Below are 27781 nucleotides of genomic sequence, written 5' to 3'. Positions count from 1 at the left end.
ACTGAGGGAAGCCTGAGCCGTGACAGGAGACGCCGCACTTGTTGTCATTTTCCCTCTAGTGTTCCCTGACGTCGCACACTAATGACGTGGAGGGTAAAGGTAAACGCTTTCACCCAACATGGCGGCCACCAAGCGAGTGTTGTACGTGGGTTAGTACCAGTGGAAGTAGTTGTCAGTTACACCGGCGCCATAGAGAAGTGTTGTCCCTCTCGGCTGCGGACGTTACAGCTGTTCTCTGTGTTTTGCAGGCGGCCTGGCTGAGGAGGTGGATGAGAAGATCCTGCACGCAGCCTTCATTCCCTTCGGAGACATCACAGACATTCAGATACCTCTGGACTATGAAACTGGTGGGTACTGCAGTGGGGGCGTAAGAAACGATCCCGGGGGGGCTGGTTTCCGGCGATGTGGCAGGCCTCCCACCCACTACAGATGGTTCCATTCACAGGATATCTCGTGCAGGTACTGGCCCCCACCCATGGTTAGAATAGGGGCTAATCAACCCCCGTCCTGCCCGGTGAGGAGCTTTACAGCTGCGCTGAGAATATCCCTCTGATTGGGGTCCCAGGACCCTTCCTTCAGGAACACCCTGATCTCCTGACTCAGGACTTCCTGCTCTCTAGGGCAGCACTCTCTGATTGACAGTTCTGGCCAGTGGCATGACTGAGCCGTGAGCCCAAGGTGTGATCTGTATGCTGCTGCATGCAGAAGCCGCTGTGCCTCTGAAGCACAGGAGGAGCGGCGGAGACACTGAGCATGGCCAGATCCAGCCACCTTGTAAGGTGTATAGCTAATGGCTGCCAATTGCATCCTTCTGGCCTATCAATCCAACCACCTATGAGGTGGCCGCTAACCTTGGCAACAAGCCATAAATCACAGTTAAAAATCCCACCGTTCTTGAGTATGAATAGGAGGTAAATTGCAACGTTGCTTGGTTTTACAAGCACTTTGCACATTTACTCAACTAATAAGATGAGACAAGGAGTAAACATTAAGTAATTGTCCAACGTTGCTCACTAATGCATCAGGAGGTGAGGCGTGCAGATGATATTGCGTTGGCAGATTCCTGCCAGGACAGGTGCATAATAGGCAGGTTTAATGCCGATGCTCAATTATAATGAATGCATCTTGGCATATATTTGCTGACCCAACTTAAATGGGTGAACCACTTTTATTTTTCTTTTAACAAATGTCTTGGCTACATGATTTTGTGGTACGTGCTTTCCTTTTAGTCAGCACTCATTGTGGAAGTGAGTAGCACCAGGCAACCCTTTTAAAGGGATGATATGACTCTCCCCTGCTTATTTGACGAGTGCACAACTGGTTACAGTATGTGTATCAGAGCTGTGTCTTGGAGACTGGGATGCGCTGCTTGTTACAAGACACAGCTCTGCTACACCTACTGGAACCAGTGTTAAATGATACAAAGATTAATATTTATGTGCTAAAACTGGGATATTTCTTACACCTTCTTCCCAGTCCACCACATACTATTACATTGTGGTGCGGATGTATTGAGCAGGAGCTGAGCCCACTCCACAGAGGGCAGATAACAATTGTGTTTTATAGGCAGCTCTTGCCTCTAACAGCAGAAGCAAATGAAACTAATGCTAAAAAAAATTGAAATGGTCCTGGTCAACCCCTTTAAGTGGCGTGATCCTAGCAGGGGCATGTGTTTAGGTACTCATTGGGCCTCCACAATGTACCAATGGGTTGCCATGCCAACTGGGCTTTATAGGAGACCATCATTCTTACTATGTACTGCAGTATTTCCGTATATAGTACAATCATTCAAATAATGGTAGGTTCAAATCTTCCATAGGTACTAAAAAATAGGGAAATGTAATTAAAAAAAAAAAAAGCACTAAAGGGTTTTTTTTTTTGAAGGCTAAAAATATCTCTGCAACTCCAATTATGATATATTAAGCTAGTTCATCACACTTTACTACCATATAGGCTTGCTAGCATACAGGCCTATACGAATTTTTGCATGTTTTTTATATATATGTCATATTGGAAGCCATGATGTTCTTCTTGTATTATAGATACTGGCTTAATATATCATAATAGGCATAGCAGTGCATTGTATGCTATTTCATCCAGGTATACCCACCTTTTTTCCTGTATTTCTTCCACCCCATTTGTTCTATGTGTGTTTTTATATACATATTTATTTATGTTCAGCCTTCAAAGAAAGCTTCTTTTTAGTGCTAGTTTTGTACATGCTTTTTTTCTGTCACCCATGACGGCACGAGAGAGGGGATCCGCCCTTCAAGGACAGGAAACCTTCAAGATAAAAAGGGCGGCGCCTCTCTTCGCCTCAGTGGTTTCCTTGATGGGGGGACCTTCCTTCTCGTCGGCGGCGACAGCAGGAAGTTCAAGCTTAGCTGGGCCGGGGCCGGTCGGTGGTGGCCAGGCACAGTCTCTGCTGCGGCCGGTCGCGTGGTTCCTGGAAGCGCCGCGGCGGGCGCCGTCATGTGGTCTCCCCGCGTGTGGGCGGGGGTTTGCGGCACCTACACAGCATGGTAGCCGGCAAACCCCGCGTCCCGTATGTGACGTCACGGGGCGCGACCGGAAGTGACGAAACCGGAAGCTGCGCCCTGATGATGTGCGCCGCGACCTCTGACCCCCGGATGTAATTTTCGGGTGAGGTATCGGAAGCTGCGGGGACGCCGGCCGGTGATCTCCCTGGCACAATAAGTGTACTTAAGGGTAGATCACCGGACAGGCAGGGGCGCAGTGCACCGTAATGGCCTCACAGCAGCCCTCCCCACCGCATCAGCAGCAAGAGCAGCAGTCCATGCTGCAGCTGCAGCAGCCCGAGGAGATGGAGCAGCCGCGGCAGCCTCTGCGCCAGAAGCGCACCCAGGAGCAGCCTCCACCGCAGAGCAGGAGCAGTGGGCGTTCTGGGACTCGCAGCACCAGGGATTCAAGATCCAGCCGGCATAGCTCCTGCAGGATCGATGATTCCGCGGTCTCCCAAGGAGAAGTATCGGATACCATCCTGCCTCCCTTTCCGGTACCCTGTCTTTATGTACTGGGCGGTGAGTGAGCAACAAGAAAGTCGACGTATTAGTGTAGACTTTTTTTCTGTTTTGTCTCTCTCTCCCTCTCCTTCCTCCCTTATATGGTCAGATAGTCCCTAAAAAATGTACGGAGAAATCCAAGTATGTGCCCTGTGTGAACGGGGTCTGACTAAAGACTGGCCCAAAAGATTATGCCAGCCATGTATTGAGGAAACAATTTCGGAGGGCGCCCCGGATTTTTTTTCAAATCTAAAAGCCGTTATTAGGTCTGAGGTAGAAAAATAGTTTTAATTCGTTTTCCCAAGCATCCCAGGCCCATAGGGCAAAAACCCCACCCACCCTTTCAGACTCTGAATCCGACTAGGGAATGCTGGATGACTCCACTGACTCTTCCTCTTCAGATAGCGAGGCAGGCACAGGTCATTGTTTTCCCGTGGAAAGTGTGGATAGCTTAGTAAAAGCCGTCAGGTCCACAATGGGGTTAGTTGACCAGAAGTCAAAAAAATTGGTACAGGATATTATATTTGGCACCTTGGATCAGAAAAAACATAGTTTTCCCGATTAATGATAAGGTGCAGGGGCTTATCAGGAAGGTGGGATAGGCCGGAGAAAAAGGGTCCCCTTCCATCCTCCTTTAAAAGGAAATAGCCCTTTAGTGAGGAAGATAGCGCTTCCTGGAATAAAGCCCCGAAGCTGGATGTTGCGGTATCCAAAGCTTCTAGAAGATCTTCTCTCCCTTTTGAAGACACAGGGATGCTGAAGGACCCACTGGACCGAAAGGTAGATACTTCCTTAAGGGTACTTGGGAGTCGTCAGCTGGGGCATTGAAACCAGCCATAGCAGCAACCTGTACCGCAAGATCCCTTATGGTTTGGTTAGACAGGTTAGAAGACCAGGTTAAGAACGAGTCACAGGACTCCATTCTGGCCTCTCTACCTGTATTGAAAGGAGCAGCGGCCTTCTTATCGGACGCTTCTGCGGATTCTGCCTGATTAGCAGCAAGATCTGCGGCCCTGTCTAATGCCGGCCGTGGAGCAGTCTGGCTGAAATGTTGCCCGGGGGACATACAAACGAAGGGAAAGCTATGTTCTCTTCAGTGTGAAGGAGATTTTCTTTTCGGTGCCTCTCTTGACACAATTCTGGAGAAAGCAGGTGACAACAAAAAAGGATTTCCTAAATCTTCCTTCTCAACTTTTAAGCAGTCCTTTCGGAGGAAGAAATTTGGCCGCAGAAGGACATCCACAGAACAATCTAGATGGGAGGATCGTTCCAGGAAAGGGAAAGGGTTTTTGTTTGGCGGGCCCTCCCAGGATAGTCGCAAACCGCCAGAATGACACTCTATCCCAGGTGGGAGGGAGGCTCTCTCTCTTCCTTCCCACCTGGGAAAGGATCTCTTCCAGCAAGTGGATCCTCAATTTAGTAAAATCAGGTTTAAAACTGGAATTTCTGAGGAACCCACCAGAGAAATTTATCCCGACTGCCTTAAGATCCTCTCTACCAGAACAGCGGGCACTGGAGGAAGAGATTTCAGGTCTCCTGCAAAAGAACGTCTTGGTGGAGGTATCACCACAAGAAGAAAGAAGAGGGTTCTATTCCCCCTTGTTCTTTATAAAGAAGCCGGACAATTTATACAGAGTCATCCTCAACTTGAAAGGCCTAAACAAATTCCTGAACATTCCATTATTCAAGATGGAAACAATAAAATCAACGATAAGCCTTCTATTCCCGGGCTGTTACATGGCAGTGTTGGACCTAAAGGATGCGTATTACCATGTGCCAATCCATCACGACTTTCAAAAATACCTCCGAGTAGCCGTAACTGTACCGGGAGTCGTCAAGCACTTCCAGTACAGAGCTCTTCCCTTCGGCCTAGCAGTAGTGCCCCGCATATTCACAAAACTTATAGCGGAGATTACGGCTCATCTCAGGGAGAAAACAGATTGATCATTCAGTACCTGGACGACTTCCTAATAGTGGGCAAAACTTACAATCACTGCCTGGCCCAAGTGGATCAGGTGTGCACCATCTTAAAAACTTAGGATGGTGTTTAAACCTAGAAAAATCAAAACTGATCCCGCATACAACTCAGATCTTTTTAGGCCTTACTCTGGATTCGGTTCGACAGGAATGCCCCTGCCCGAGCAGAAAAGAGAGAAAATAAAAAATTTAGTCTCGACAGCCATAACAGACCCAGTAATGACTCTCAGGGGGGGCCATGTCTCTGTTGGGGTAACTCACCTCCTGCATCCCAGCGGTATGCTGGGCCCAACTTCATTCAAGAGAATTGCAATGGGATGTCCTAAAGAACGAAATCAACCTCAGGGGACATTTGCAGGGCAGGGTAACACTCCCACAAAATGTAATTCACTCTCTGTATTGGTGGTTAGAGACAAATACATTCCAGACAGGCGTCCCCTGGGTTCCCCAATTTACCAGAGTGATTACTACGGACGCCAGCCCCAGGGGGTGGGGGGCGCACCTAGACAACCGCCCGATACAGGGGACTTGGTCAGAGGAGGAGAGTCTGGAGTCTTCCAACATGTGGGGACTACGAGCAGTAGAGAAGGCACTAATCAGCTTCTTACCCCTTCTACGAGGGCATCACATAAAAATTCTGTCCGACAACCAGGTCACAGTGGCATATGTAAACCACCAGGGGGGAACTCGCTCAAGATCACTAATGCAGATTGCTGGGAGGATATTTTCTCTAGTGGAATTATTGCAGGGAGAATGGACTCTAAATCACTCAGTCTTCCGCCAGCTAGTGGCCATGTGGGGGTCTCCAGAGGTCGACCTGTTTGCGACCTGTCAGAACAGCAAGTTAAAAAAAAGTTCTGCTCCCTGAATCCCACAGAAAACCCTTTAGTAGTAGACGCCTTCCAGTGCAGATGGGATTTCAGTCTGGCCTATGCCTTTCCCCCAACGAGCCTAATTCCAGCAGTGTTGAGGAAGATCCAGGAGGATCAGGCTCGAGTGGTCCTCATAGCCCCCTTCTGGCCCAAGAGACCATGGTTCTTTTGGCTAAGGAGCATGTCAGTCACGAACCCCTGGATTCTTCCAGAGATTCCCGAAGGTCCTATATTCCATCCTCAGGTGAAAAGATTGCACTTAACAGCCTGGAACTTGAGAGGTCGTTGCTAGAGGGTCGGGCTTTCTCATCGAATCTTGTTACTACTCTTCTAGGTAGTAGGAAACCAATCACTACTAAAATTTACAGTAGAATCTGGAAGAAGTTCTTGTCATCTCAGGGAGTCTCCCTGCGGGGGGGGGTTCCCATAACACCCATTTTGGAATTTCTTCAAAAAGGGCTGGAGAAAGGCCTAGCAGTTATCACCTTAAAGGTCCAAATCTCTGCCTTAGGGGCCTTGTATAATTATAATTTGGCCGGTAACAAATGGATTCCCAGGTTCGTGGGCATGCAGTAGAGCCAATCCAGCCCCTATAATAAGGGTCCCTTCTTGGGATTTAAACTTAGTGCTAAAAGCGTTAACAGGTTCTCCCTTTGAGCCCCTTTGCTCAGGGTTATTAAAATCACTCACCCTAAAAACAATACTTCTGGTGGCCTTAACATCAGCACGGAGGGTTAGTGAGTTACAGGCTTTGTCTGCAGATCCACCTTTTACCTTAGTGCTAGACGATAGGCTAGTTTTGAGACCAGACCCTGCTTTCCTTCCTAAAATTGTTTCTAAATTTCATATGTCTCAGGAGATAGCCCTACCTTTCTTCTGTCCTGAACCAAAAAATAGCAAGGTGGAAAGATTTCATACCTTGGATGTCAGGAGATGCCTTATACATTATTTAGCATCCACAAGCTCATGGAGGAAGGATAGGGCTCTATTTGTCTCCTTTCAGGGCTCCCAAAAGGGATCAAAGGTCTCAAAAGGCACTCTATCAAGGTGGATCCGGGAAGCCATCACAATGGCCTATACGGGATCAGGCAGAGATCCTCCTAACAATCTGAAGGCCCACTCTACACAGGGCATGGCTGCTTCCTGGGCAGAAAGAGCGGACGTGCCCATTGAGCAAATATGTAAGGCGGCCTTGTGGTCATCTCTGTCCACTTTCTATAGTCACTATAGACTTGACCTTTCTGCCTCCTCTGATCTCACATTTGGGAGAAGGGTTCTGCAGGCTGTGGTCCCTCCCTTACATACCTAGTTCTCTGTAATTCTCTCGTTGTGCCGTCATGGGTGACAGAAAAACACGTATATTACTTACCGGTAATGTGTTTTTTCGGAACCCATGATGGCACCTTTACATTCCCTCCCTATTATTATGGTGTTCACCTTCCAGTTGGTGGGTGTTGAGTATTCACATGGGTGAAATTCGTTTATGGTTAATAAAATTATGTGCTCTAACCGGAGAGTCCTCTCATGCTCTGTAATACACTGAGGCGGAGAGAGGCGCAGCCCTTTTTATCTTGAAGGTTTCCTGTCCTTGAAGGGCGGATCCCCTCTCTCGTTGTGCCATCATGGGTTCCGAAAAAACACATTACCGGTAAGTAATATACTTGTTTCTCCTATTTCCTAATATTAAGGATATTCGTGTAATTAAAAAAAAAAGTTAAAATAGTGATAAAAGAATCATGTAAGTCTAAATCACTCTTGCTTTTTCCCCATCCCAAAAAAAAGGAAATAAAAAATATAAGTTTATTTGGTCTTGTCTTAGCCATAAAAGTCTGCTCTATCAAAATATACACTTTAACCCATTAAATGAGTGGCGTAAAGAAAAAAAGTTCAAGCAAAAGCTCTGAAATCTTATATGTATCCTAATATATACTGCTGCCCGACATGCTGCCTAAACCATGGGCAGCATGTGTCAGCTATTGGCTGTAGTATCCCAGCCACATATGTTTGCTGTGGTGTTTCAGAGAAAAACATACTTTTCATAGCTGCTGGGGACTGAGCCATACTTCTGACTAGTCATACAGGTGGGTCCCTGACGCGGCTTCTCCCAGCCTCCTGACAGTGACTGACAAGCCTCTACCTGTATGACTAGTCAATAGCACGGCTCAGTCCCCGGCAGCTATTAAAAGTATGTTTTTCTCTGAAACATATATGGCTGGGATGCTACAGCCAATAGCTGATACATGCTGCCCATGGTTTAGGCAGCATGTCGGGCTGCAGTATATATTGGGATACATATAACATTTCATAGCTTTTTTTGTACTTTTTTTCTTTACGCCACTCATTTAATGGGTTGTGATCATACAGCCAGTGGCTGATACCTGTTGCCCACGATTTGGTTGACAGGTTCCCTTTAATTGATTAAGGCTGCTATTTTGTCTGGTAGAATTTATGTATTATGCATTGCTTATATAGCACCATTAACTCCACAACGCTATACATGATCATTATCCCCAATGGGGCTCATCTATCAGTATGTCTTTGGAGTGTGGGAGGAAATCCACGCAAACACAAGGAGAACATACAAACTCCTTGCAGATGATGTCCTTGGTGGGATTTGAACCCAGAACCCCAGCGCTGCAAGGATAGAGTACTAACCACTGAGCCACCGTGCTGCCCCAGCATGGAGGAGAGTCAGGAGATCCCTGTTATTCTGGTTGTTGGGGTTCCCCTATACTTGCCAATATTCCAATCCCAAATGTCAGGATATTTAAAGGGGTGGTCCAAAATGAACACTGATTTAATCATAAATCTCTATTTTAAAGTATTAATCTAATCTATTCTGTAATATACTTTAATTAAAAATTCACTTTTGTTCCCTCTCGAACTGCTTTTTGTTTTTGTCTACCAACTTCCTGTTTGATGACTCTCTGAGAATCCCAGTGAATACTGGGATACTTAAGACGTCATCAGGGGGCAGACGCTGCGGTCACTGCGCTAGAAAGGAAAACTTAGAATGCTGCTTCTCTTGAGCTCCAAATGTTGTATCTGGTATCATTTCTAAGCTAGGATTGTGGACGTTCATTGGATACAAGGATCTAGCCCTAATATTTTTGCTGTGGCAAGCCTTTAAAGTTATTCCTTTTATTCAGGATGCTGATACTGCCATTACCTAATGCGTATCTGTTATGACCTGGATGGTGGTCTAGAGCACATGCATTACAGCATTTCCATTGCGTTTTACTACACTACGGATTTAGTCCTATATGCCAAATGTTGTATGGGCACCTTATTGCCCTCTAGCCATTGATTAACATATGTTACTGTGCAAAGGAAGAATCTGTCGATCAATATATGGAGGGCAATGGGTTGCAGCTAGAATCTGTCTTCTCGTTGCTGTCCTGGCTGTTTTAGTTCTCCAAAACTACTTTACCTGAAATTAGATTGTGCAGCATAATGTAGTGGCAGACAATGGACCTGACCGGTGTCTTCACAGGGCATCTGCTTTGCCTCCTTAGTTGTGTTTTGGGAGTGCTCCTTTGTTTGCAGGACTTTTTATTTTTACTATTTGGTAATATTGTTGTGTTTTCTTCACAGAAAAACACAGAGGATTTGCTTTTGTTGAGTTTGAGCTTCCAGAGGTTAGTTGAACTGTTTTTTTTTCTTGTTTCTCTTCTAAAGCACTGTGATAAATGTATGAACTTTTGAATGTAATTCTAACCTTAGCAATCTTCTTTTTTTTTTTTTTCCAGGATGCGGCTGCAGCTATTGATAACATGGTATGATCTGGACTTCTTTTGTCTCTTGCGGACTTGTGCTGCATGACATGCCAAGCGGTTCTAATTCATTCCTAAATACATGTTAAACTGTGCGTGATCCCAGTGTTGATGACTTCTGGACAAATGGTGATGATAGGTGGGATAAGAGAGAACTTATAGCCATACATTCATAATCATTTTTGAAGTTCAAAGAATATTTTGAGAAATGTAGCAAACAATGGCAAACATTCAAAGTTTTAGCAGATTGTTACAATAAACAGCCTAACCCTAAAGAGGACAGAAAACAAAGAAACTTAACAACCGTGAAAATGTCATACAATAATGAAGTGCAAGCTCCCACCTTCAGAAATGATGAACCTTGTGGCAAGTCCACCATAATTGTAGTGGTGGTTTTAGAGAAAAAGTAATAGTTTTTCACTCCACTTTTTGAACTAAAGCCTGAAGTTAACACAGCAGGAAAGAGTCGTATAGGTCCTTCCTGTAAATTGTGTTCTTTTTTTAATCCAATTTTAGTTTGGGCTCAGAATCTGTCTGGAAAGCAAGACTTTTTTTTTCTGTAAATTTGTGTGAAACAATGCTTATGGGGTATTCGAACACCCACAGTTCACGCCGAAGTAGATATCCATGTCAGCAAAAAGAAATTGGAGGTATTTCTATATATGATCTGCTTTATGGGTTAAACTTGCCCATTTGAGTAAAAGGGTCCTTGAAAATAAATCCGATAACACACAGATGTCATCTGGTTTTTTTTTTTTTTGTTTTGTTTTGTTTTTTTACTGAGCAGTTGATGGGGGAAAGCTTTTAAAAATCTATAAAAAAAAATTTATTTTTTTTTGTGAAAACAAAAATGAAACGTGAATTGTAAAATCTCGACACACTGGACTAATGAATCCAGCACGCTTTATAAAACGGCCGGCTTTCACCTTTGAGGAAAAAAAAAAACAGGATTGTGAATAAGACCTAAAAAAGAGAGGACTAGGCAAAAACTGATATGTAGAGTAAAATAACTTTATTTTACAAAATGTACTCTTATCTACTGTCCTAGTAATATTTACTCAAATATGGAAGGCCAAGACTAACAGTTACTTGTAGAGTGGTTTGAGACCATTTATTTTACTCACTTATATAGCGCCATTAATTCCACAGCGCTTTATGGACATTATCATCACTGTCTCCATTGGGGCTCACAATCTACATTCCCTATCAGTATGTCTATGGAGTGTGGGAGGAAACCGGAGAACCTGGAGGAAACCCAGGCAAACACGGGGAGAACATACTAAGTCCTTGCAGATGTTGTCCTTGGTGGGATTTTGAACCCAGCACTGCAAAGCTGCAGTGTTAACCATTGCTAGCTCCCCAACCATGAGCTAACATAGTGTTCTATAATGGTTAAGGGGAACGGCATCTGACTTGCCATGGGTAATTTAGAAAATCCACCAAGAACTTTAGTGGAGATTGGGAAGGGAAGTTTATAGAGTGTTAATGCCACAGGCCATTGGGATTAGAAAGAAATCTGTTGTATTAATTCAAGTGATTGCAATATTATATATACATATTTGGCACCCTCTCTTAATAGATACAGTGTGTATGTATATATACTTTCTTTTGCCAGAGTTCATGCTGTAAAAAGCTTTATGCTGTTCTACATCAAGGCATAAGACTTCTCTAATCGCAGAATAATCCCATAAAGCCTGAACCAAAGATATAAAATGTAGGATTTGGATAGAATTCCCAATGCGTTTTGCAATAATTTCACATCTGCTCTTATAAGAAATATGGGATACAAAATCTGACAGGAAGATTGATCTGTTTCTAAAATTCAGTCTTTAAGGGTTGTTGTAATTAGCATCAGGGTTTGTATGTTAAAATTAAAAGGAAGATCAACCAGTATATTTTTGGGTGTTATGGTTGTGTAGTGGGAAGGCGACATACCTTTTAATATTTAATAACTTGACTAATACAATGGTTGTGTCCTATTTCTGAGAATGGTATTATTAGCCTTTCTACTCATATCAAACCGTTTTCACCAGAAAAGTCGCAAATTTTTGTGCCTGGTGTTGTTTCCCAAAAACTTTGCAACTTTTTCCATTTGTATGCCAACTTTAACAAGGGGGTGGAACTTGGCGATAGGCTCTGCTGCACTACACCCTCTAACATATTCATTATAATTTACCCCAAAAAAGTAAATTATAGCAGAAATATACTACAGTCAACGACTGGAGAACATTTCAGATTCTGGTGCACGGGCAGTGAAAGATGCCCCAAATTCAATAGGAAGCTTGCGCCTCTTAATAGATTTGGAACTTCTTTACTCCAGCCGACCATATAACAAGAGTGGCGTATAAAATGTCAGGCTAGGATGAATTTTTCCATAGTGTAAAATCGTTGTATGGATTATGGCGGCATATTTCCCCACAGCCTCTAGATGGTGCTGTGTACTTTGTGTGATTATAGCATGTACTCATTTTTGAAAGACTGCAGGGTTCCTATTACATGGGCTGATTTCGGTGAATGGGCACAGATCAAGTAATTATTTAAGCCACCTAAAAGGTGTCCAGTGGATAAACAAGCAAATGGCTGATCACTGTCAAATTTGCACGGGCTAGTGATTAGAAATAAGCTTTTTTACAAGCTCTTATTTGGCTGATTATTAAGTAAAATGCCCTTTAGTTGTCGCTGAAACATTTTCTAGTTTGACATTTTTCCATGGAGTAATCAAAACGTAATCAAAACGTTAACAAGTAATTTTTTTCATATTAGTTAGGAAGAAAAAAGTTGCTTTTACCTATTCAGAATTTCTGTAGAAATTTTCAAGCGACCCAATGTATTGCTACGGACAGTGGTTTTTGAAAGATAATGGGAAAGGTCAAAAAATTTAAGTGTAGCCCTAACCTAAGGTTGCCAACAAGTCCACTATATGTTAATTTTAATCTTCTTCAGTATATTTTGTTATTGCTTCACTTTCAAACTAATAATTAACACTTGACATTTTAATATCTAGAATGAATCTGAACTTTTTGGTCGAACCATACGTGTAAATCTTGCAAAACCTATGAGGTTAAAGGAAGGCTCTTCTAAGGCAGGTGGGTTCAACTAATGTATACAGTACAAATGTTTTACACTTTTTTGCAAAATCTAAAACTTTTTTTTATTTTATAAATCATAGTTTGGTCTGATGACGACTGGCTCAAAAAATTTTCTGGCAAAACACTGGAAGAGACTGAACAGGCTGAAGGGACAGATGCTCCCAAACCTGCAGCACAAGAGGTAATGGTCATAGAATCCTTGCTCAATAAGAAAGTATGGGTATGTGATATTAAGGAGCTGCAAAGGGCTGATTCAACAAGGTGTTTACGACAGAATTCTGGAATAAAACACCTTTTAATAATTTTCAATATTTTCACGCAACTTCCAAAAGTATTGCGATCTTTGGAGCTTACACACCAGTCTCGGCCAGCTACACCAATATGGGTGGGACAGGATGTGACTGCCCACCTGTTGTGACTAGTTACACTACTTTAGTGGCATAATGGTCTCCTTAAATGTACTCCAGGTCCTGACTAGTGTACATTTCTGTCATCGGCACACGCCAGTTAACAGATGCCCCTACTTTGTTAATTTGCGTACGCCTCTTAATGAATTCTGTGCATTGTACTCTAACACGCCCCTTCATTAAGACTGGCGTGTTGAACTCCAATCTTAATGAATGGGCCTATAGTGTTACTTTTTCTCTTGGGTAAAATTTAACCCCTTTGTGATCGAGCCAATTTTAACCTTAACCCCTTCACGACATCCGCCATACAGGTACGGGGCAAGTCTGAAGCGGGTGTGTGGAGCGGGCTCACGCAGCGAGCCCGCCCCTTACTTGGCAGGTGATGGCTGAGTATTACAGCCATGACCTGCTGTTAACAATCGCGGGTGGAGCAGTGCTCTGCCCAATATTGTTAACCTGTTAAATGCCCTTGTCAGTCTTACAGCGGTATTTAACACAAGCCGGCATGCATGCGTTTCATTCTCTGACAATCGGCGCGCCTTTGGTGTGAATGCCGTTCACTGGCGGGTTGTCATGACAGCCGAGAGTTGGCTGAATACCCCCATGGCTGTCATTACTGAGCTCCTTTGAAATCCAGCCCATAGCCAGGTTTCAAAAGTGACCGTAATTTCTGCTATATACAGCGATGCTGTGGCATCGCTATATATAGCACAGGCGATCGGATGATCGCATCTTCAAGTCCACTAAGAGGGCTAACAACAGTGAAAAGTAAAAAAGAAAAAAAGTTTTGGCTCTGAAAAGAAGTGAAGGAAAAGGCGGAGACATAAAAATTTAAATTGGCCACTTCGTGAAGGGGTTAATGACCAGGGCAAATTTTTGAGATCTGACCAGTGTCACTTTATGTGGTAATAATTCTGAAATGCTTCGATGTATCCCAGTGATCCTGAGATTTGTTTTTTTTTTACACATTTTACTTTATGATGGTGGTAAATTTAGGTCAATATGTTTTACATTTATTTGTGAAAATATCTGAATTTTAGTGAAAATTTTGAAAAATGTACAGTTTTTAAGCTTTCAATCTTTATATCGTTAAACCACTTACCAGTAGTCATTGCTGTACTAAATAGTTGATAAATAACATTTCCCATATGTCTACTTTACATCTGCATAATTTTTCCAATGTCATTTTACTTTGTTAGGATGTTAGAAGGGTTAAAATTTAAGCAATTTCAATTTTTTTTCAAGACCTTTACAAAATCTGTTTCTTTAGGGACCTATTCAGATTTAAATGAATATATTGGAAACTCCCCAAAAGTGATAACATTTAAAAAACTGCACCCTTGAAATAAATGTTTTACCCTTCAGGTGCTACACAGGAATTAATGCAAGGTTAAACAGGAAAAAAAATGTAATTTTTACTCTAAAATGGACTCCACAATTTGTTCCCCAATTTCTTTTGAGTGCTCTGATGATTCCTCACACGTGATCAGAAAGCTCTGTCTGGACACACGGCAGGGCTCGGAAGGGAAGGAGCACTGCTTGAATTTAGGAACACAAATTTGGCTGAAAAAGATTGCAGGCGCCATGTCACATTTGGACAGCCCCTAAGATGTCCAAACAGCAGAAATCCCCTAAAAGTGACCCCATTTTGGAAACTACACCCCTCAAGGATTTTTTCCAGGGGTATAGTGAGTGTTTTGAACCCAGAGGTACTACACAGAATTTGATAACATTAGGTTATAGCAATCAAAATTTAAAAAAAAATTCACAAAAAATTTTACTTTAGCCCCAAATTTTGTCAAGAGGTAACATAAAAAAAGAGGACCGCAAGTTTGTTACCCACTTTCTTATGAGAGTGTGGCGATACCCCACATGTAGTCAAAACATTCTCTTTGGACACACGGCAGTGCTCAGAAGGGAAGAAGCGACATTTAGGTATTTGTAATGTAAATTTGGCTGGAATAGCTTGTAGACACCATGTCTCATTCTCAGAGCCCTGAGATACAAAACCAGCAGGAATCTTCACAAGTGACCCCATTTTGGAAACTAGACCCATCAATGAATTAATCTAGAACCTTAGATGTTTTACTGAACTTTTTGATTTGAAAACGAAAATTGTTTTTTTTTCTGCTAAATTGTTGTTCCAGCCCCAACTTTGTAATTTTCACAATGGATAGTAGGACAAAACGGACCCCAAATTTTCTTCTGAACCCAATGATACTCCATATGTGGTCAGAACCTGTTGTTTGGGCACATGACAGGGCTATGAAAGGAAAGAGCGCTATTTGATTTTTGGAGGGTAAATTTGTAATAGATTGTGAATGCCATGTCACATTTGCAGAGCCAAAATAGCAGAAAACTCCTACAAGTGTTTCATTTTGGAAATTAGACCCCTCAATGAATTTATCTAGAGAGTTATTGAGAATATTTATCCTACAGATGATTCACAAAACTTTACAACATGTATGATATTGATATGAAAACAAAAAAAAATTCCACTAAAATACTGTTTTAGCACCACCTTTTATAATTTCCACGAGGCTTAATAGGAGAAAATGGACCCCACAATTTGTTATGCAATTTCTTGTCAGGGCTGAGAAGGAAGGAGCACTATTTGGCTTTTGGAGCACAGATTTTGCTAGAATAGTTTGCGAGTGACATTTGCTTAGCGCTACAGGTGCCAGAACAGCAGAAAACCCCAAAAGTGACCCCATTGTAGAAATTGCACCTCTCAATGAATCCATCTACGACTGTCGTGACTATTTTGTACAACATGCCAGGCTTTTTTTTCTGGAGAATTGTAAAAATGCCATTTTAGTGCCCACAAGCCCCCATATATTGTAACATCCCCATACATTGTGCCCGGCTTGTGCTTCTGGAGATTCGAACCCTGTAAATTAGTTGGCCTCTCTCTACTGCAGTAATGCCAAACATGTGGCCGCTTACTGCTCTTTACTCACAATGGGGCTCAGAAGGAGGGGGGCATTTGGATTTGGGAACCCAGATTTCCCTGGATTTTATTTGAGGGGGCTCGAGCGATGTTGCTTTGTTCTACGAGTAACGTGGGAACCCCCTATATTTCCAGTGACAGATGACGGACCCGATTGGGGGCTGGTTGTGTGAGGGATAAGTTAGGGTTTTTGTTGGTAACATTTTGGGGTATATAACATTTTTTTATCACTTTCAGTATAAAGCTGGGATCACATTCTTGTGTTTATGCTGGGGACTTACATTGGGGTTTCCGAGTAAATCCCCCCAAAAATTTGATTGAGCCGAACCACCTACCAGAATGAGGCAGATGGGAGACACTTTGGAATCCGTTTGACGTCTGTTACTTTGGTCTCCATCTTTTTAGGCGTGCACAGATCTGTGGTCACCCACACTTGTGCATTAAAAAAGCACCTAAAATGGTGGACACCGCCTGACCACAGACCAGGTGGAGCCCAAAGGCACTCCGTGTGCCTCACAAGTGAGTAGTTCCTTCGGGGTTTTTTGTCTGAATTGCAATTTGGGGGATTTACGCAGAAACTCCGACATAAGCGCTCAGTGGAGAGTACAGAATAAATGTGATCCGAGTCTTGTTCTGATTTTTGGGAGGTAGAATGAACATATAGACAGCATTACAAGAATAGTTATTTTTGCGCAGTTCACCGTGCGGTATAATTGATAAGGTGAATTTATTATTCGGGTCGGTGAGATTACAGCGGATTACCAGATTTATATAGTTTTTTTTATGTTTTGCTACCATCACGAGAGTAAAGGTGCATTTTTATAAAAAAAATTATTTTGTCGCCATATTCTGAGAGCTGTAACTTTTCTATTGTTTGGCGAACATCGTTGTATGGAAGTTTTATTTTCTGTTCGACCAGTTGAAGATTTTTTTTTTTCGTACCATTTTGGAGTACATAACATTTTTTTCATTGTTTTCATCTATTTATTTTTTTGCGCCATTCACCATGCGGTAAAAGTGATGAGACTGATTTATTCATCAGGTCAGTACAATTACAGCAATACCAGATTTATTTATGTATTTTTTTTTATACTTTACTGCATTTGCAGACTAAAAACAGTATTTTACAAAATGTATTTGACCCTAACCCCCTTTAAACCACTTCGATACCGACAGCGGTATTTATGGGGTTAGTCGGCCCGAATCTGCTCCAAAGCCAACAGCTGCAGCAGGGTGTCAGCGGTTATGCACATCTGTAACCCACGGGAATTTCGGCCGCTGGTAGGCACTATACATTTATTCCCAATCGCCGTTTTAAAACTGCAATGAGGCAATAAGGCCCCTTAATGGCCGCCATTTTAATGCACATTGGCGGTCGTTATGCTCAATTTAAAATTAACCCCTTAACTGAACATATGTGCTTATTTACTTTTAGACATCTTATCTTTGTGTCTCTTTTGATGCATACAGGGAGAGCCACCTCCTAAAAAAATACGAGCTAACCCCCAGGTCTACATGGATATCAAGATTGGGAACAAGCCCGCTGGACGTATTCGCTTTTTGTTACGAGCAGATGTTGTTCCCATGACAGTAGGTGAGTGTCCCTGAATTATTTATTGGATATCAGATCACAGACAATGGTATTTTCAAATTAGAAGATAAACATAGAAACTATTGGTATCTATGGTTAGAAATACAATTTGTTAGAAGTGTCATTTGTATGTATACAGGACTGTGTAAAAGTTTTAGGCAGGTGTGGTAAGAATGCTTTAAAAAATAGAAGTGCTAAAAGTTTATTTCTCCTTCCCCCATGAATTCACCACGGAGGGAGGGGATCCGCCCTTCAAGGACAGGAAACCTACAGATAAAAGGGCGGTGCCTCTCTCCCGCATCAGTTGGTTTCCTGTCCTTGATGGGATCCTACAGTCCGGCATACCTGCGGGGTGCCAGAAGACAGAAGTGGACGTCGTGGGATGCCAGGCCCGGCCAGTCCGATCCAGGCAGCGGGAGTCCCCTGCCTCGGCTGGTGCGGTGTCCTGAGGCGCCACCGCTAAGGTCAGTGGGCCTTTAGGGTGTGCGAAGGGAGGTCCAGAGAGGAGTTGATCATGACCTCACTTTAGAGCTATGAACTCTCCTGATGGCCGGTTCTCTGGAAGAGGCTGCTGTGGAACTGCGCCCCTGTCTGGGGTCGGCAGATCCAGCTCTGCACGTCAGTGAGAGAGCAGCTGTGGACCTGCGCCCCTGTCTGGGGTCGGCAGCTCCAGCTCCGTGCATCAGTGGAGAAGCTTCTGTGGAACTGCGCTGTCTGGGATCAGCAGCTCCAGCTCTGCACATCAATGGGAGCACCTGTTGAGCTGCGCCCCTGCCCGGGGGTAGCAGCTCCAGCTTTGATCGGCGCACTATTAAAGGCGCCCCTTCCTGGGACCACCCCAGTATTACTCAGGCATGGACGGAGGGTGAGGAACAGGCCTGTGACTCGTTCCAGCCTCCGATTCCGTACAGCTGGTGGTGAGTGATCTTCGTGAATGTTTACCTTGTTATGGGGCCCTTTCCTTGTTATGGTACTAGGAAAGGCTGAAGGATGTTAGCGCAAAACGCAAAAGTGGATGCGCTCTGTAAGAACCCATCTGGGCTAAGGGCATCGTGCTTTAAAAAGTTGCTGGACCTTAGACCTCTAGGCTAAAGTTAGCCACATATCGGGGCCGCACAGAGCCTCATGATTAGCCTTCAGAATTTACCACAAAAATGAGCCTCAATCTGCTCAGTAAATGTTAAACTAACGCTGAGGTTTTTACTGTTGTCCTCCAGTCTGTTTACTCCATCCATAGGACGGCACATGGTGTTAATACAGCACATGGTCCGTGAATGTCTGTGTCCAGCTGCATCTCATCAGTTGGCTCCTTCGGGTGGGGCTAGTCTGACAATTGAGATTTACCACACAAAGGAAAGGTTTATGCTTCATTCACAGGGATTGCTCTTTTAAATAAAAATCTGAGCGCAGTGCCTCACAGTGCCTTATAAAGCCTCTTTGCGCTTCACAAAGAGCACATCATAGCACTTTATATTACATCATAGTGCCTCACAGATGCCAAATCTTAATGCCTCATAGATGGCGCGTCATAGCATAGCTCGTCATAGCGTGATGCCTCATGGCACATCATAGCGTGGTTATGGCATAGCGTGGTGCCTCCTGGCACATCATAGCGTGGTGCCTCCTGGCACATCATAGCGTGGTGCCTCCTGGCACATCATAGCGTGGTGCCTCCTGGCACATCATAGCGCGGTGCCTCCTGGCACATCATAGCGTGGTGCCTCCTGGCACATCATAGCGCGGTGCCTCTTGGCACAGCGCTTCATGTCACCTAATAGTGCCTCGTGGCACATGGCATAATGCCTCATAGCACATCACAGTGCCTCACGGCACATTATAGTGGCTCTAGGCACATTATAGTGCCTCATAGCGCTTCACAATGCCTCATGGCACATTGTAGTGTCTCAAAGCACATTGTAGTGCCGTATAGCGTCTTATAGTGCCTCATGGCGTAGTGCCTCATAGCACTTCATAGCGCCTTATGGCTCTTCATAGCATAACATACCATAGTGACTCATAGCATATCATAGTGCCTTATGATGTATTCATAGTGCCGTATAGCGCCTGTTAGTACCTCATAGCACTTCACAGTGCCTTTTAGTACCTAATGGGACCTCATAGTGTCTCTCAGTGCTTCAGGGTGCCCCTGTGCCTTGTAGTGCTTTTATAGGGTGTCTGTGCCTCATAGTCCCTCTTCGTAAGGGTACTGGTTCCACAACTAAGTTTGTCTGACAAAACCAGGTTCAGCGACTGTAAACTGTGCATGGCAAGCTTACCAAATTCAGGGGGAAAAATATCATAGCCTCTATTTTGAGACTGAGGGTAGCAGTATTCCTGGCTGGTGCTCAGCTGGCTCGGTGAAATGCCGATTGGAGGCGGGTAACAATGAGAGCGCTTCCTTAGTTTTGCAAGCTAATAATATAAACCTTGTACGTTTTCACCCTTAAAGGTGGGAGGCATCATGTAGTGCTCATACAGCCATTGGGGTTTGGTCCAATTGAGCGCAGTTTTCTTGCTTTTTACATGTTACACAGAAGTTGTAAACATTAATATTTCTGGTCTTGTCCAAGTACTGACTAAATAGGACAGACCCTGACTACTCATATACAGCTCAACTAACCCAGCTTGATCAAACAAAACAATATTTATCCAAGGTAACCACTAATACTGGTGGAGCCTGGCCTGTGTCTCTGATTTGCTCCAAGACGCATACCATCTGCTCTGCTCTCCAGCAGTCTGACTAAGGTGAATGCCTAGCCTGCTCTAGTGCTTAGCTCCAGGGGCCCTAATCAAGACTTGTAAAGCTATTATTTAACCCAGTCCTACCTGGGTTTGCTACAACCCGAAGGGGCTGCTGAGATTCCTGAGAGTCAGATCATTGGAAATGGACTCTAGAAGAATGCTAGTAAATCTGCAGTTCCAGATTGGAATATAGTAGTATAGGCGTTTAAGGAGATATACAATCAGGTTCCAATTCACATGAAACATCAGATTCCTGAGAATAGTTCTTGGCATAAAATGAGGATTTAAGGCTTTCAGTTTGTGTCCTTCCATTCAGATGTTAATGAGCCTTAAGGCTTTATGGAGGATTATAGTAGTTAAAACAACTCTCATATCAAAGGAAGAGGCATTGACAATAGTTATCTCAACTATTTCAGGATTATCTGCAGACCATCGAGTGCTGCAAAACTCACTGGGCAGTGAGTAAGAGCGTAGTCTCCCAAGGTAGGATAAGGAGTCCTGCTATATGTCAAAATTAAAAGCAGTCTGGCCACAACTCTGAACAAGGCAATATTGCTGTTAATAAGTAATCGCCTACATTCCAGTAGTAGCATGGTCACGGGTACACACCCATGGGCTGCCTCTAAAGACCCGGTTCCTCTAACCTGAAGAAGCTTTAGGCAGTATATAAGAAAGCTCCATTCATCTATACATGGTCTCCATGTAAAGGTTTTGTCATACAATAGAGTAGCTTTATCTTACATAAACCATTATGGAGGAACTCTGCCAAGATCCCTAATGACACTTATGTCTAATCAGTTCAGATGGCGAAGTCTCACCTTTTATCTTTAACAGCACCTCATATAAAGAGGAAGAGAATTGCAAGTGGACCTTTTTAGCCATGAACTACTGGAACAGTATCCAACCTTCATTGAATAAGCAAGGAATGTGAAAGTGAGTTTGGATCTAGGCCCATTTTCAGTCCAAAGATGGCACCCTGGAATGTGAATCCAGTGCTTACGGCTGTAACATGCCTTTGCTTGAACCCATGGATTCAGGGTCTTCACAATAAAGACTATTATCCCGGTGGCCCTGACTTCAGCATGGTAAGTTTATGACATCCAAGCTTTTTCGGTTAATCCTTTGTCTATACAGATCCTAGAAGATGGGTCGGTTCCGGAGCTACTTTATCTTCTGAAGATAGCTTCCAATTTCCATAGAAGTCAGGAAATGGTGCACCCTACTTTCTGTGCTAATCCGGGGAATCCATGGCAGAACAATAAGAAGCCTCCTGGGCGGAGTAGGCCGGTGCTACGATAGAGCAGATATGTAGAGCGGAAACCTGGTCTTCCCCCTCTACCTTCTTTAATCACTACCGGCTAGATTTAACCTCTTTTTCGGACCTTACTTTCTGGAGAAGGGTTCTGGAAGCTGTGGTCCCCCCCTAATGAGTCACTTCTCTGTAATTCTCTCCGTGGTGCCGTCATGGGGGAAGGAGAAAGACGAGTTACTTACCGGTAACTGGATTTCTCAGAGCCCATGACGGCACCCGTACATTCCCTCCCTTCACGTGTGGGTGCGCACACTCGTTAGTTAATTATTGTAGCCACGTGGTGTGTCTGACGAGGTCTTAAATTGTAAAAAATTTTGTTACTAACCTGGTGGTCCTCTCATGCTCTGTAAACAACTGATGCGGGAGAGAGGCACCGCCCTTTTATCTGTAGGTTTCCTGTCCTTGAAGGGCGGATCCCCTCTCTCCGTGGTGCCGTCATGGGCTCTGAGAAATCCCGTTACCGGTAAGTAACTCGTCTTTTTATCAATTAACAAAAATGTAAAGTGAATGAAAAATAGAAATCTCAATCGAGTCAATATCCTTTATCTTCAAAACCACATCCAAGCAATTCTTTATGATACTCTTGCACTTGGTTTTGGACGGAATGGTGCATAGAGATTTTTCCAAACATCTTGGAGGACTAACCACAGATTTGTGAATGGAGGCTTGCACAAATCCTTTTCTCTTTCAAGTAATACCAGATTGGATGATGTTGACATCAGGGATCTGTGGGGGGCATATCATCACTTCCAGGACGTTTTGTTGTTATTTACATTGAAGATAGTTCTTAATGCCATTATTTGTATGTTTTTGGAGTGTCTTCCTGCAGGATACATTTTGAGCCAATCAGATGCCTCCCTTATGGTATTGCATGATGGATAATTATCTGCCTTTATTTCTCAGCATTGAGGACACCACTAATCTTGACCAAATCCCCAATTCCATTTGCTGAAATGCCGCCCCAAACTTGTAAGGAATCTCCACCATGCTTCAATGTTGCCTGTCAGTTTGCAGTTGGGATAGGATCTTGGAGATGTGAATATCCCTTTAAGTTTCCTTAACCTACTACTGCATTTATGGTCTTCAATGTTGCTATATTTCTTGGGGTCCTCAAAGCTGTGAAATAAAGTCAGAATCTTATCCATCATGCACTACCATCAGGAAGGCATCTGATTGGCTCAAAATGTATCCTGCAGCAGAACAATGACCCCAAAGATACAGATAATGACGTTATAAACTCTTAGTGTTAATGAGGCCACCAAAGAGCTTTGGTCTCCTCCATGAGTCTGTTTGGGATTACATATGAGAGAGATTTTCCCAAGCCTACATCCACAGAAGTGTCTGTCTATATCTTTTTTTTTTGTCTTTTATTTCTCTTTATTTATTTCTTTTCTCTTATTTTTCTTTCTTCTTTCTCTGTTTGTCTTTGTTTTGCGCTCTCTCTTTATCGCTCTCTCTCTCCCTTTCCTCAATAAAAATGCCAATAGTTTAACATTTTTTTTAATTGATTAAAGATCAAGTGAATGACTAAAAAATCTAACTGAAGTTAATAACTGTTGCTTGTCATTGTAATCCTGCCTGTGATGTTAATGAGACATGTCACGTCGTCTGTACAGAACAGAGGAAGTAGGTGTCTAAGGTGGGCCCAATGGCAAGTGTGAAAATTTTTCAGAAATACAAATTGTGATGCAACAACAAAAAACAAATTATTGCATCATGTAAAAAAAAATTTGACGCAAACCTCTGATTTAAATAATTGGTCCTTTTCTGATGATCCTTCCCTTTACACAGGATATAAAATGCTGCTAACCTTTTTCTTTTTTTTTTTTTTTTTTTTTTATTATATAATGATTAAGATTTATTAAATGGAATCTGTCAGTGGGTTTGGCCATGTAATCTGATAACGGCATGATGCAGGGACAGAGGCCTTGATTCCAGTGATGTGTCACTTAGTTTAGTGGGTGCAGCAGTTTTGTCTTCTCTGCTGCGGATCTAGCAGAGCTTGGAATGTTGAGCCCTGTGTAAACCCCGCCCACACCACGGATTGTCCCTATTTTGTATATTGACACACAGCTGATAATGCAGGGGCTTGGATGGACTAGGAGGGTGGCTTGTCTAGTTGTGATAATTTATTGCTGATAAAACACTGATATTATTGAAACCGCAAATAACAGCCCATTAAGTGACACATCGCTGGAATCGGGGTCTCTGCCCCTGCATCATGGTGCTCTCAGATTACATGGCAAAAACCTGCTGACAGATTCCTTTTAACACTAAGCTTGAAAACCCATTTCATTGTAAAGTATCAGATAAGTAATTGTGAGAGTCCATAACATGGTTATTCATGTTTGTATCAGAACTTATTTATTAATAATATACACTTTGTCCTTATGGATCTTTATTTGTGCCATGCAGAAAACTTCCGCTGTCTTTGCACACATGAGAAGGGTTTTGGCTTCAAAGGAAGCAGTTTCCATAGAGTTATCCCACAGTTCATGTGTCAGGGGGGTGACTTCACCAATCATAATGGCACAGGAGGAAAATCCATCTATGGGCGGAAATTCGATGATGAGAATTTCATTCTGAAGCACACAGGTCCAGGTAGGTAAGCTGCTTATGACAGATTAAAGGGGTCGTCCAGGGTTAGAAAAAGCATCACTGCTTTCTTAACAAAAAAAGTACCACACGTGACTACAGAATATGTATGGTATTGCAACTCTGCACCATTCAGTTCTTTGGAGCTGAGCTCCAATACTACATAGTACTTGTAGACAAGTATGGATCTGTTTGTGAAGAAAGTAGCCATGTTTTTCTAATCCTGGACATTTAAACTAACAAAGATGTGCTCTAAATCTTCACTTCTAGGCTGAACCGCTTTAATAACCCTTTAGCACATGCATGTACGTCATCGCTGGAATCAGCTTCTTTTTTTTTTTAATAAAATGGTGGTGCATCTTATAGTTCGATTTTACGGTAGCTTACCGAGGGGTAGAAGCAGTGGAGCGAGGTCACAGGAGGCAGAGTCACTACTGTAGGAGGCCAGTGGCGGCAGGGATGGTGCGATGCTGTGGGCCCCGGACTGGGACGAGGGGGGTGTCCTAGCGTTGCGAGCCTGCGGGCCCTTGGCTCTCATAAGATGTCAGTGGAGACCAGAGTCCCCTTCCCATTGATTTCCCTGTGGTGGGCTTCTGGAAAACGGCCACCGGAGGCAGCACATGCACAGATTGAGACCTTGGGAGACCAGATCTACCACAGCCACGTCCCTACTTGTAAGCTACCTTCGTATTATAAGACGCATCCTCCTTTTCCTCCCAAATTTGGAGGGAAAAAAGTAGATCTTAAAATCCTAAAAATAGAGTATTCTTGAATGCTGTAATAGAGTGCTTAGAGGTGCTGGCCCTACTTTATATGGGAAAACCTGGTCACAAGTTTGCTTTAACATGCAACAAATGCTGCTTTTTTTGCTTAAACAAAAAACACAAGCCCTCATCCGGCTTTGTCGAAACTAAAACAAAAAGTTATGGCTCTTGGAAGAAGGGAAGGATAAAATACAAACTTAAAGGCTATGTGCACACAGTGCGTTTTTGATGCGGCAATTCCGTGCAGAATTGGCCTCAAAAACGCATTGTAAACCTTATCCCCTGATTTCCTATGACATTTTGCAAGATCTGTGCACATGATCGGGATCTTTCCTGACTGAATTTCATGTGTAAAGAAAGAAGCAGCATGTCCATTTTTTGTGCATTTTGGTCTGCGTTTTTCCAATACGATGCATTGGGAAAAACACATGGCAAATCCGCAAGCAAAAACGCACAAAAAAAGCATGAAAATACATCAAAAACGCTGCCAAGAGGTGCAGAAACGCTGCAGAAATTTCTGCAAGCAATTCCTGATCGTGCACACATAGCCAAAAACTTAAATTGGCTGCTGAGGCAAGGGATAAAGAAGAAACTGAACACAACTGTTGTATTTCGTGCCTTTATTAGAATTTGATGTAGATGGCTTTAAATAGACGTTTCAGTCGTATTGACCTTCATCAGTGACACAGATTACAAGAGCGTTGCTGTGCGCATTAACCTTTTACGAAGCAGTGAACGCTGCAGGGGGAGGAAGCGCTTCCTCCACCTACCGTGTTCGCTTCTTTACAACAGCATTGCCGTGCACATTAACCTCTTACAATCTGTGTAACTGATGAAGGTCAATATGACCGAAACATTTACTTGTTTGGATTGTCTGCACTAAATAAAACTTCTTTACTACATTCACTGTTTGAGTGCCAAGTCATCTACATTATATTGCATGGGATAGGATGCTACTTGAGCACCTCCTATAGGAGTGCCGTGTTCTTCTATTCTATTTATAAGAATTTGAGCTATGATTTATTGTAGTGTTTACGGCACTGCAGTTAGTAGAAAATAAAATCTGGAACTCGCACCAAATTGGAGTATGGGAGTTCCCTAAACCACCGGTTGGCTGCGCGACTACTTCCATGTACAGGTGGCCGGTGGCCTTATGGCAGCCTCACTAGTTAGAGTGGGGGAAGGAAAATGTGTGGGTCCTGAATCTATCAGACATTTACAGCATATAAATGGAAATGCCTTAAATGTCTGTTTTTCGAATACCCATTTAAGATGTTTTGCATGACAAAAAGGGCATCATGAAATGTGGCATCTGTTCAGTTTGATAAAATTTTGCATAGGTGGAATTTGTAAAGCTTGTAGCACAGCATATTAGTTGTAAGGTGTTTTTTACTGTAGTACTAAGATTCTGTCTATGTACAGGTCTACTGTCTATGGCAAATTCTGGTCAAAATACAAATGGATCACAGTTCTTCATCACCTGTGACAAGACTGACTGGCTTGATGGGAAGCATGTTGTATTTGGAGAGGTTATGGAGGGATTGGATGTTGTACGTCAGATGGAGGTCAGTAACTGCACGTTTCATATTTTATTTTTTTTATATATATATATCTGTTGCTTAGCATGAGAACCAATTGCAGAAAACAGTTTTGTTTATCTTGCCTATTAAAAAAAAAAAATCTGTTCGGAGAAATCTGATGCATTAAAATCCATGCAAGAAATCAGTCCTCCAAACCAATTCAGAAACTGATCTCTCCCATTTTTTTTTCTTTCTTTAAAATTAAAAATAAAATCTTCCCGATCTTCTTCTCTCTGGTCTACTTTGGTCAATATATCTTTAAGACATGTACACTTGTAACTTTTATCTCTTATTTAAGGCTCAAGGGTGCAAGGATGGAAAAGCAAAACAGAAAATAATCATCTCGGACTGTGGTGAATACGTATGAGCTTGAATGATTTGTAATTTACATTCTAAACACAGAAGACAAAGACCAACAAATGTTACGAGGAGACTACATTTTCAGCAGAAACTTTTTTTGTAAATTATTAATTTCTTAAAAATAAATATTTTGTTTTCTAGCTTTTGTTTGTCTTTTTTTTGACCTCTAAGGAAAATAATTAAAAAAAAAAAAAAAGTTTGTAAGAAACTTTAGTTTACATTTACAGTCTTTACATTCCCACATACATATGTTCCTTACAGGGGGTCACTTGCACACGTCGATGCGCTAGGGAGCAGGTACCATCACTGCTAACTGACTCTGAGTCCTCTAAAAGTTCCCTGATGAACCCCCTTAACATGGAAAATAGGGGATGGGGAGTATATGGGCAACTGTGAAGCTATAGAGTCTGCATCATTTGGACTGCTAAAGGGACTATTTTAATTAATGTATCTATCTGCCACATTAGTGAGTATTACTTGCTTGCTGGCTCTATGTAGTTAAGTGTGCCTCTTTATCTTTTTGTCCCTTGTACAGTATATTTTTTTCACTTTAATTAGGCCAGTCAAGTTGACCTATGGGGTTTAGGCCAACCCCTGATAAACAACCACAAAGTATTATTCCTTGTCCACCAAACTTTACAGTTGTTAATGCAGTCAGGCAGGTAACTTTCTCCTGACTGTATTGTACTTGCTGTACAATGGGTTTTTAAGCCGAACTGACGGGGAGTGAGGGCGCCACATTATAA

At 42.9% G+C, this 27781-nt stretch overlaps 1 protein-coding gene across 1 annotated transcript; it reads left to right on the top strand.

The window, feature by feature from the left end:
* On the top strand, positions 1-27175 carry PPIE (peptidylprolyl isomerase E). Its single transcript, XM_073665603.1, has 10 exons — positions 1-149; positions 249-347; positions 9467-9510; positions 9622-9648; positions 12650-12731; positions 12815-12915; positions 17562-17685; positions 24152-24337; positions 26518-26660; positions 26974-27175. Exons 1-10 carry the CDS (start codon positions 119-121, stop codon positions 27040-27042), a joined length of 906 nt encoding a protein of 301 aa, XP_073521704.1. The 5' UTR covers positions 1-118; the 3' UTR covers positions 27043-27175.
* The last annotated feature ends 606 nt before the right edge of the window (positions 27176-27781 follow it).

The sequence above is a fragment of the Phyllobates terribilis genome, unplaced genomic scaffold (assembly GCF_046119375.1).
Source record: "Phyllobates terribilis strain yellow unplaced genomic scaffold, ASM4611937v1 Scaffold_2__4_contigs__length_985480577, whole genome shotgun sequence".
Lineage (NCBI taxonomy): Eukaryota > Metazoa > Chordata > Amphibia > Anura > Dendrobatidae > Phyllobates > Phyllobates terribilis.
Note: the sequence above shows the minus strand (reverse complement) of the source record. Positions and strands in the feature narration are given on the sequence as shown.

Excerpts from the sequence above, each read along its gene's own strand:
- PPIE (XM_073665603.1), top strand. The coding sequence starts at position 119 with ATGGCGGCCACCAAGCGAGTGTTGTACGTGG. Across the intron at positions 9,649-12,649 it reads CTGCAGCTATTGATAACATG|AATGAATCTGAACTTTTTGG; the intron begins GTATGATCTGGA and ends TTTAATATCTAG. Across the intron at positions 26,661-26,973 it reads ATGTTGTACGTCAGATGGAG|GCTCAAGGGTGCAAGGATGG; the intron begins GTCAGTAACTGC and ends CTCTTATTTAAG.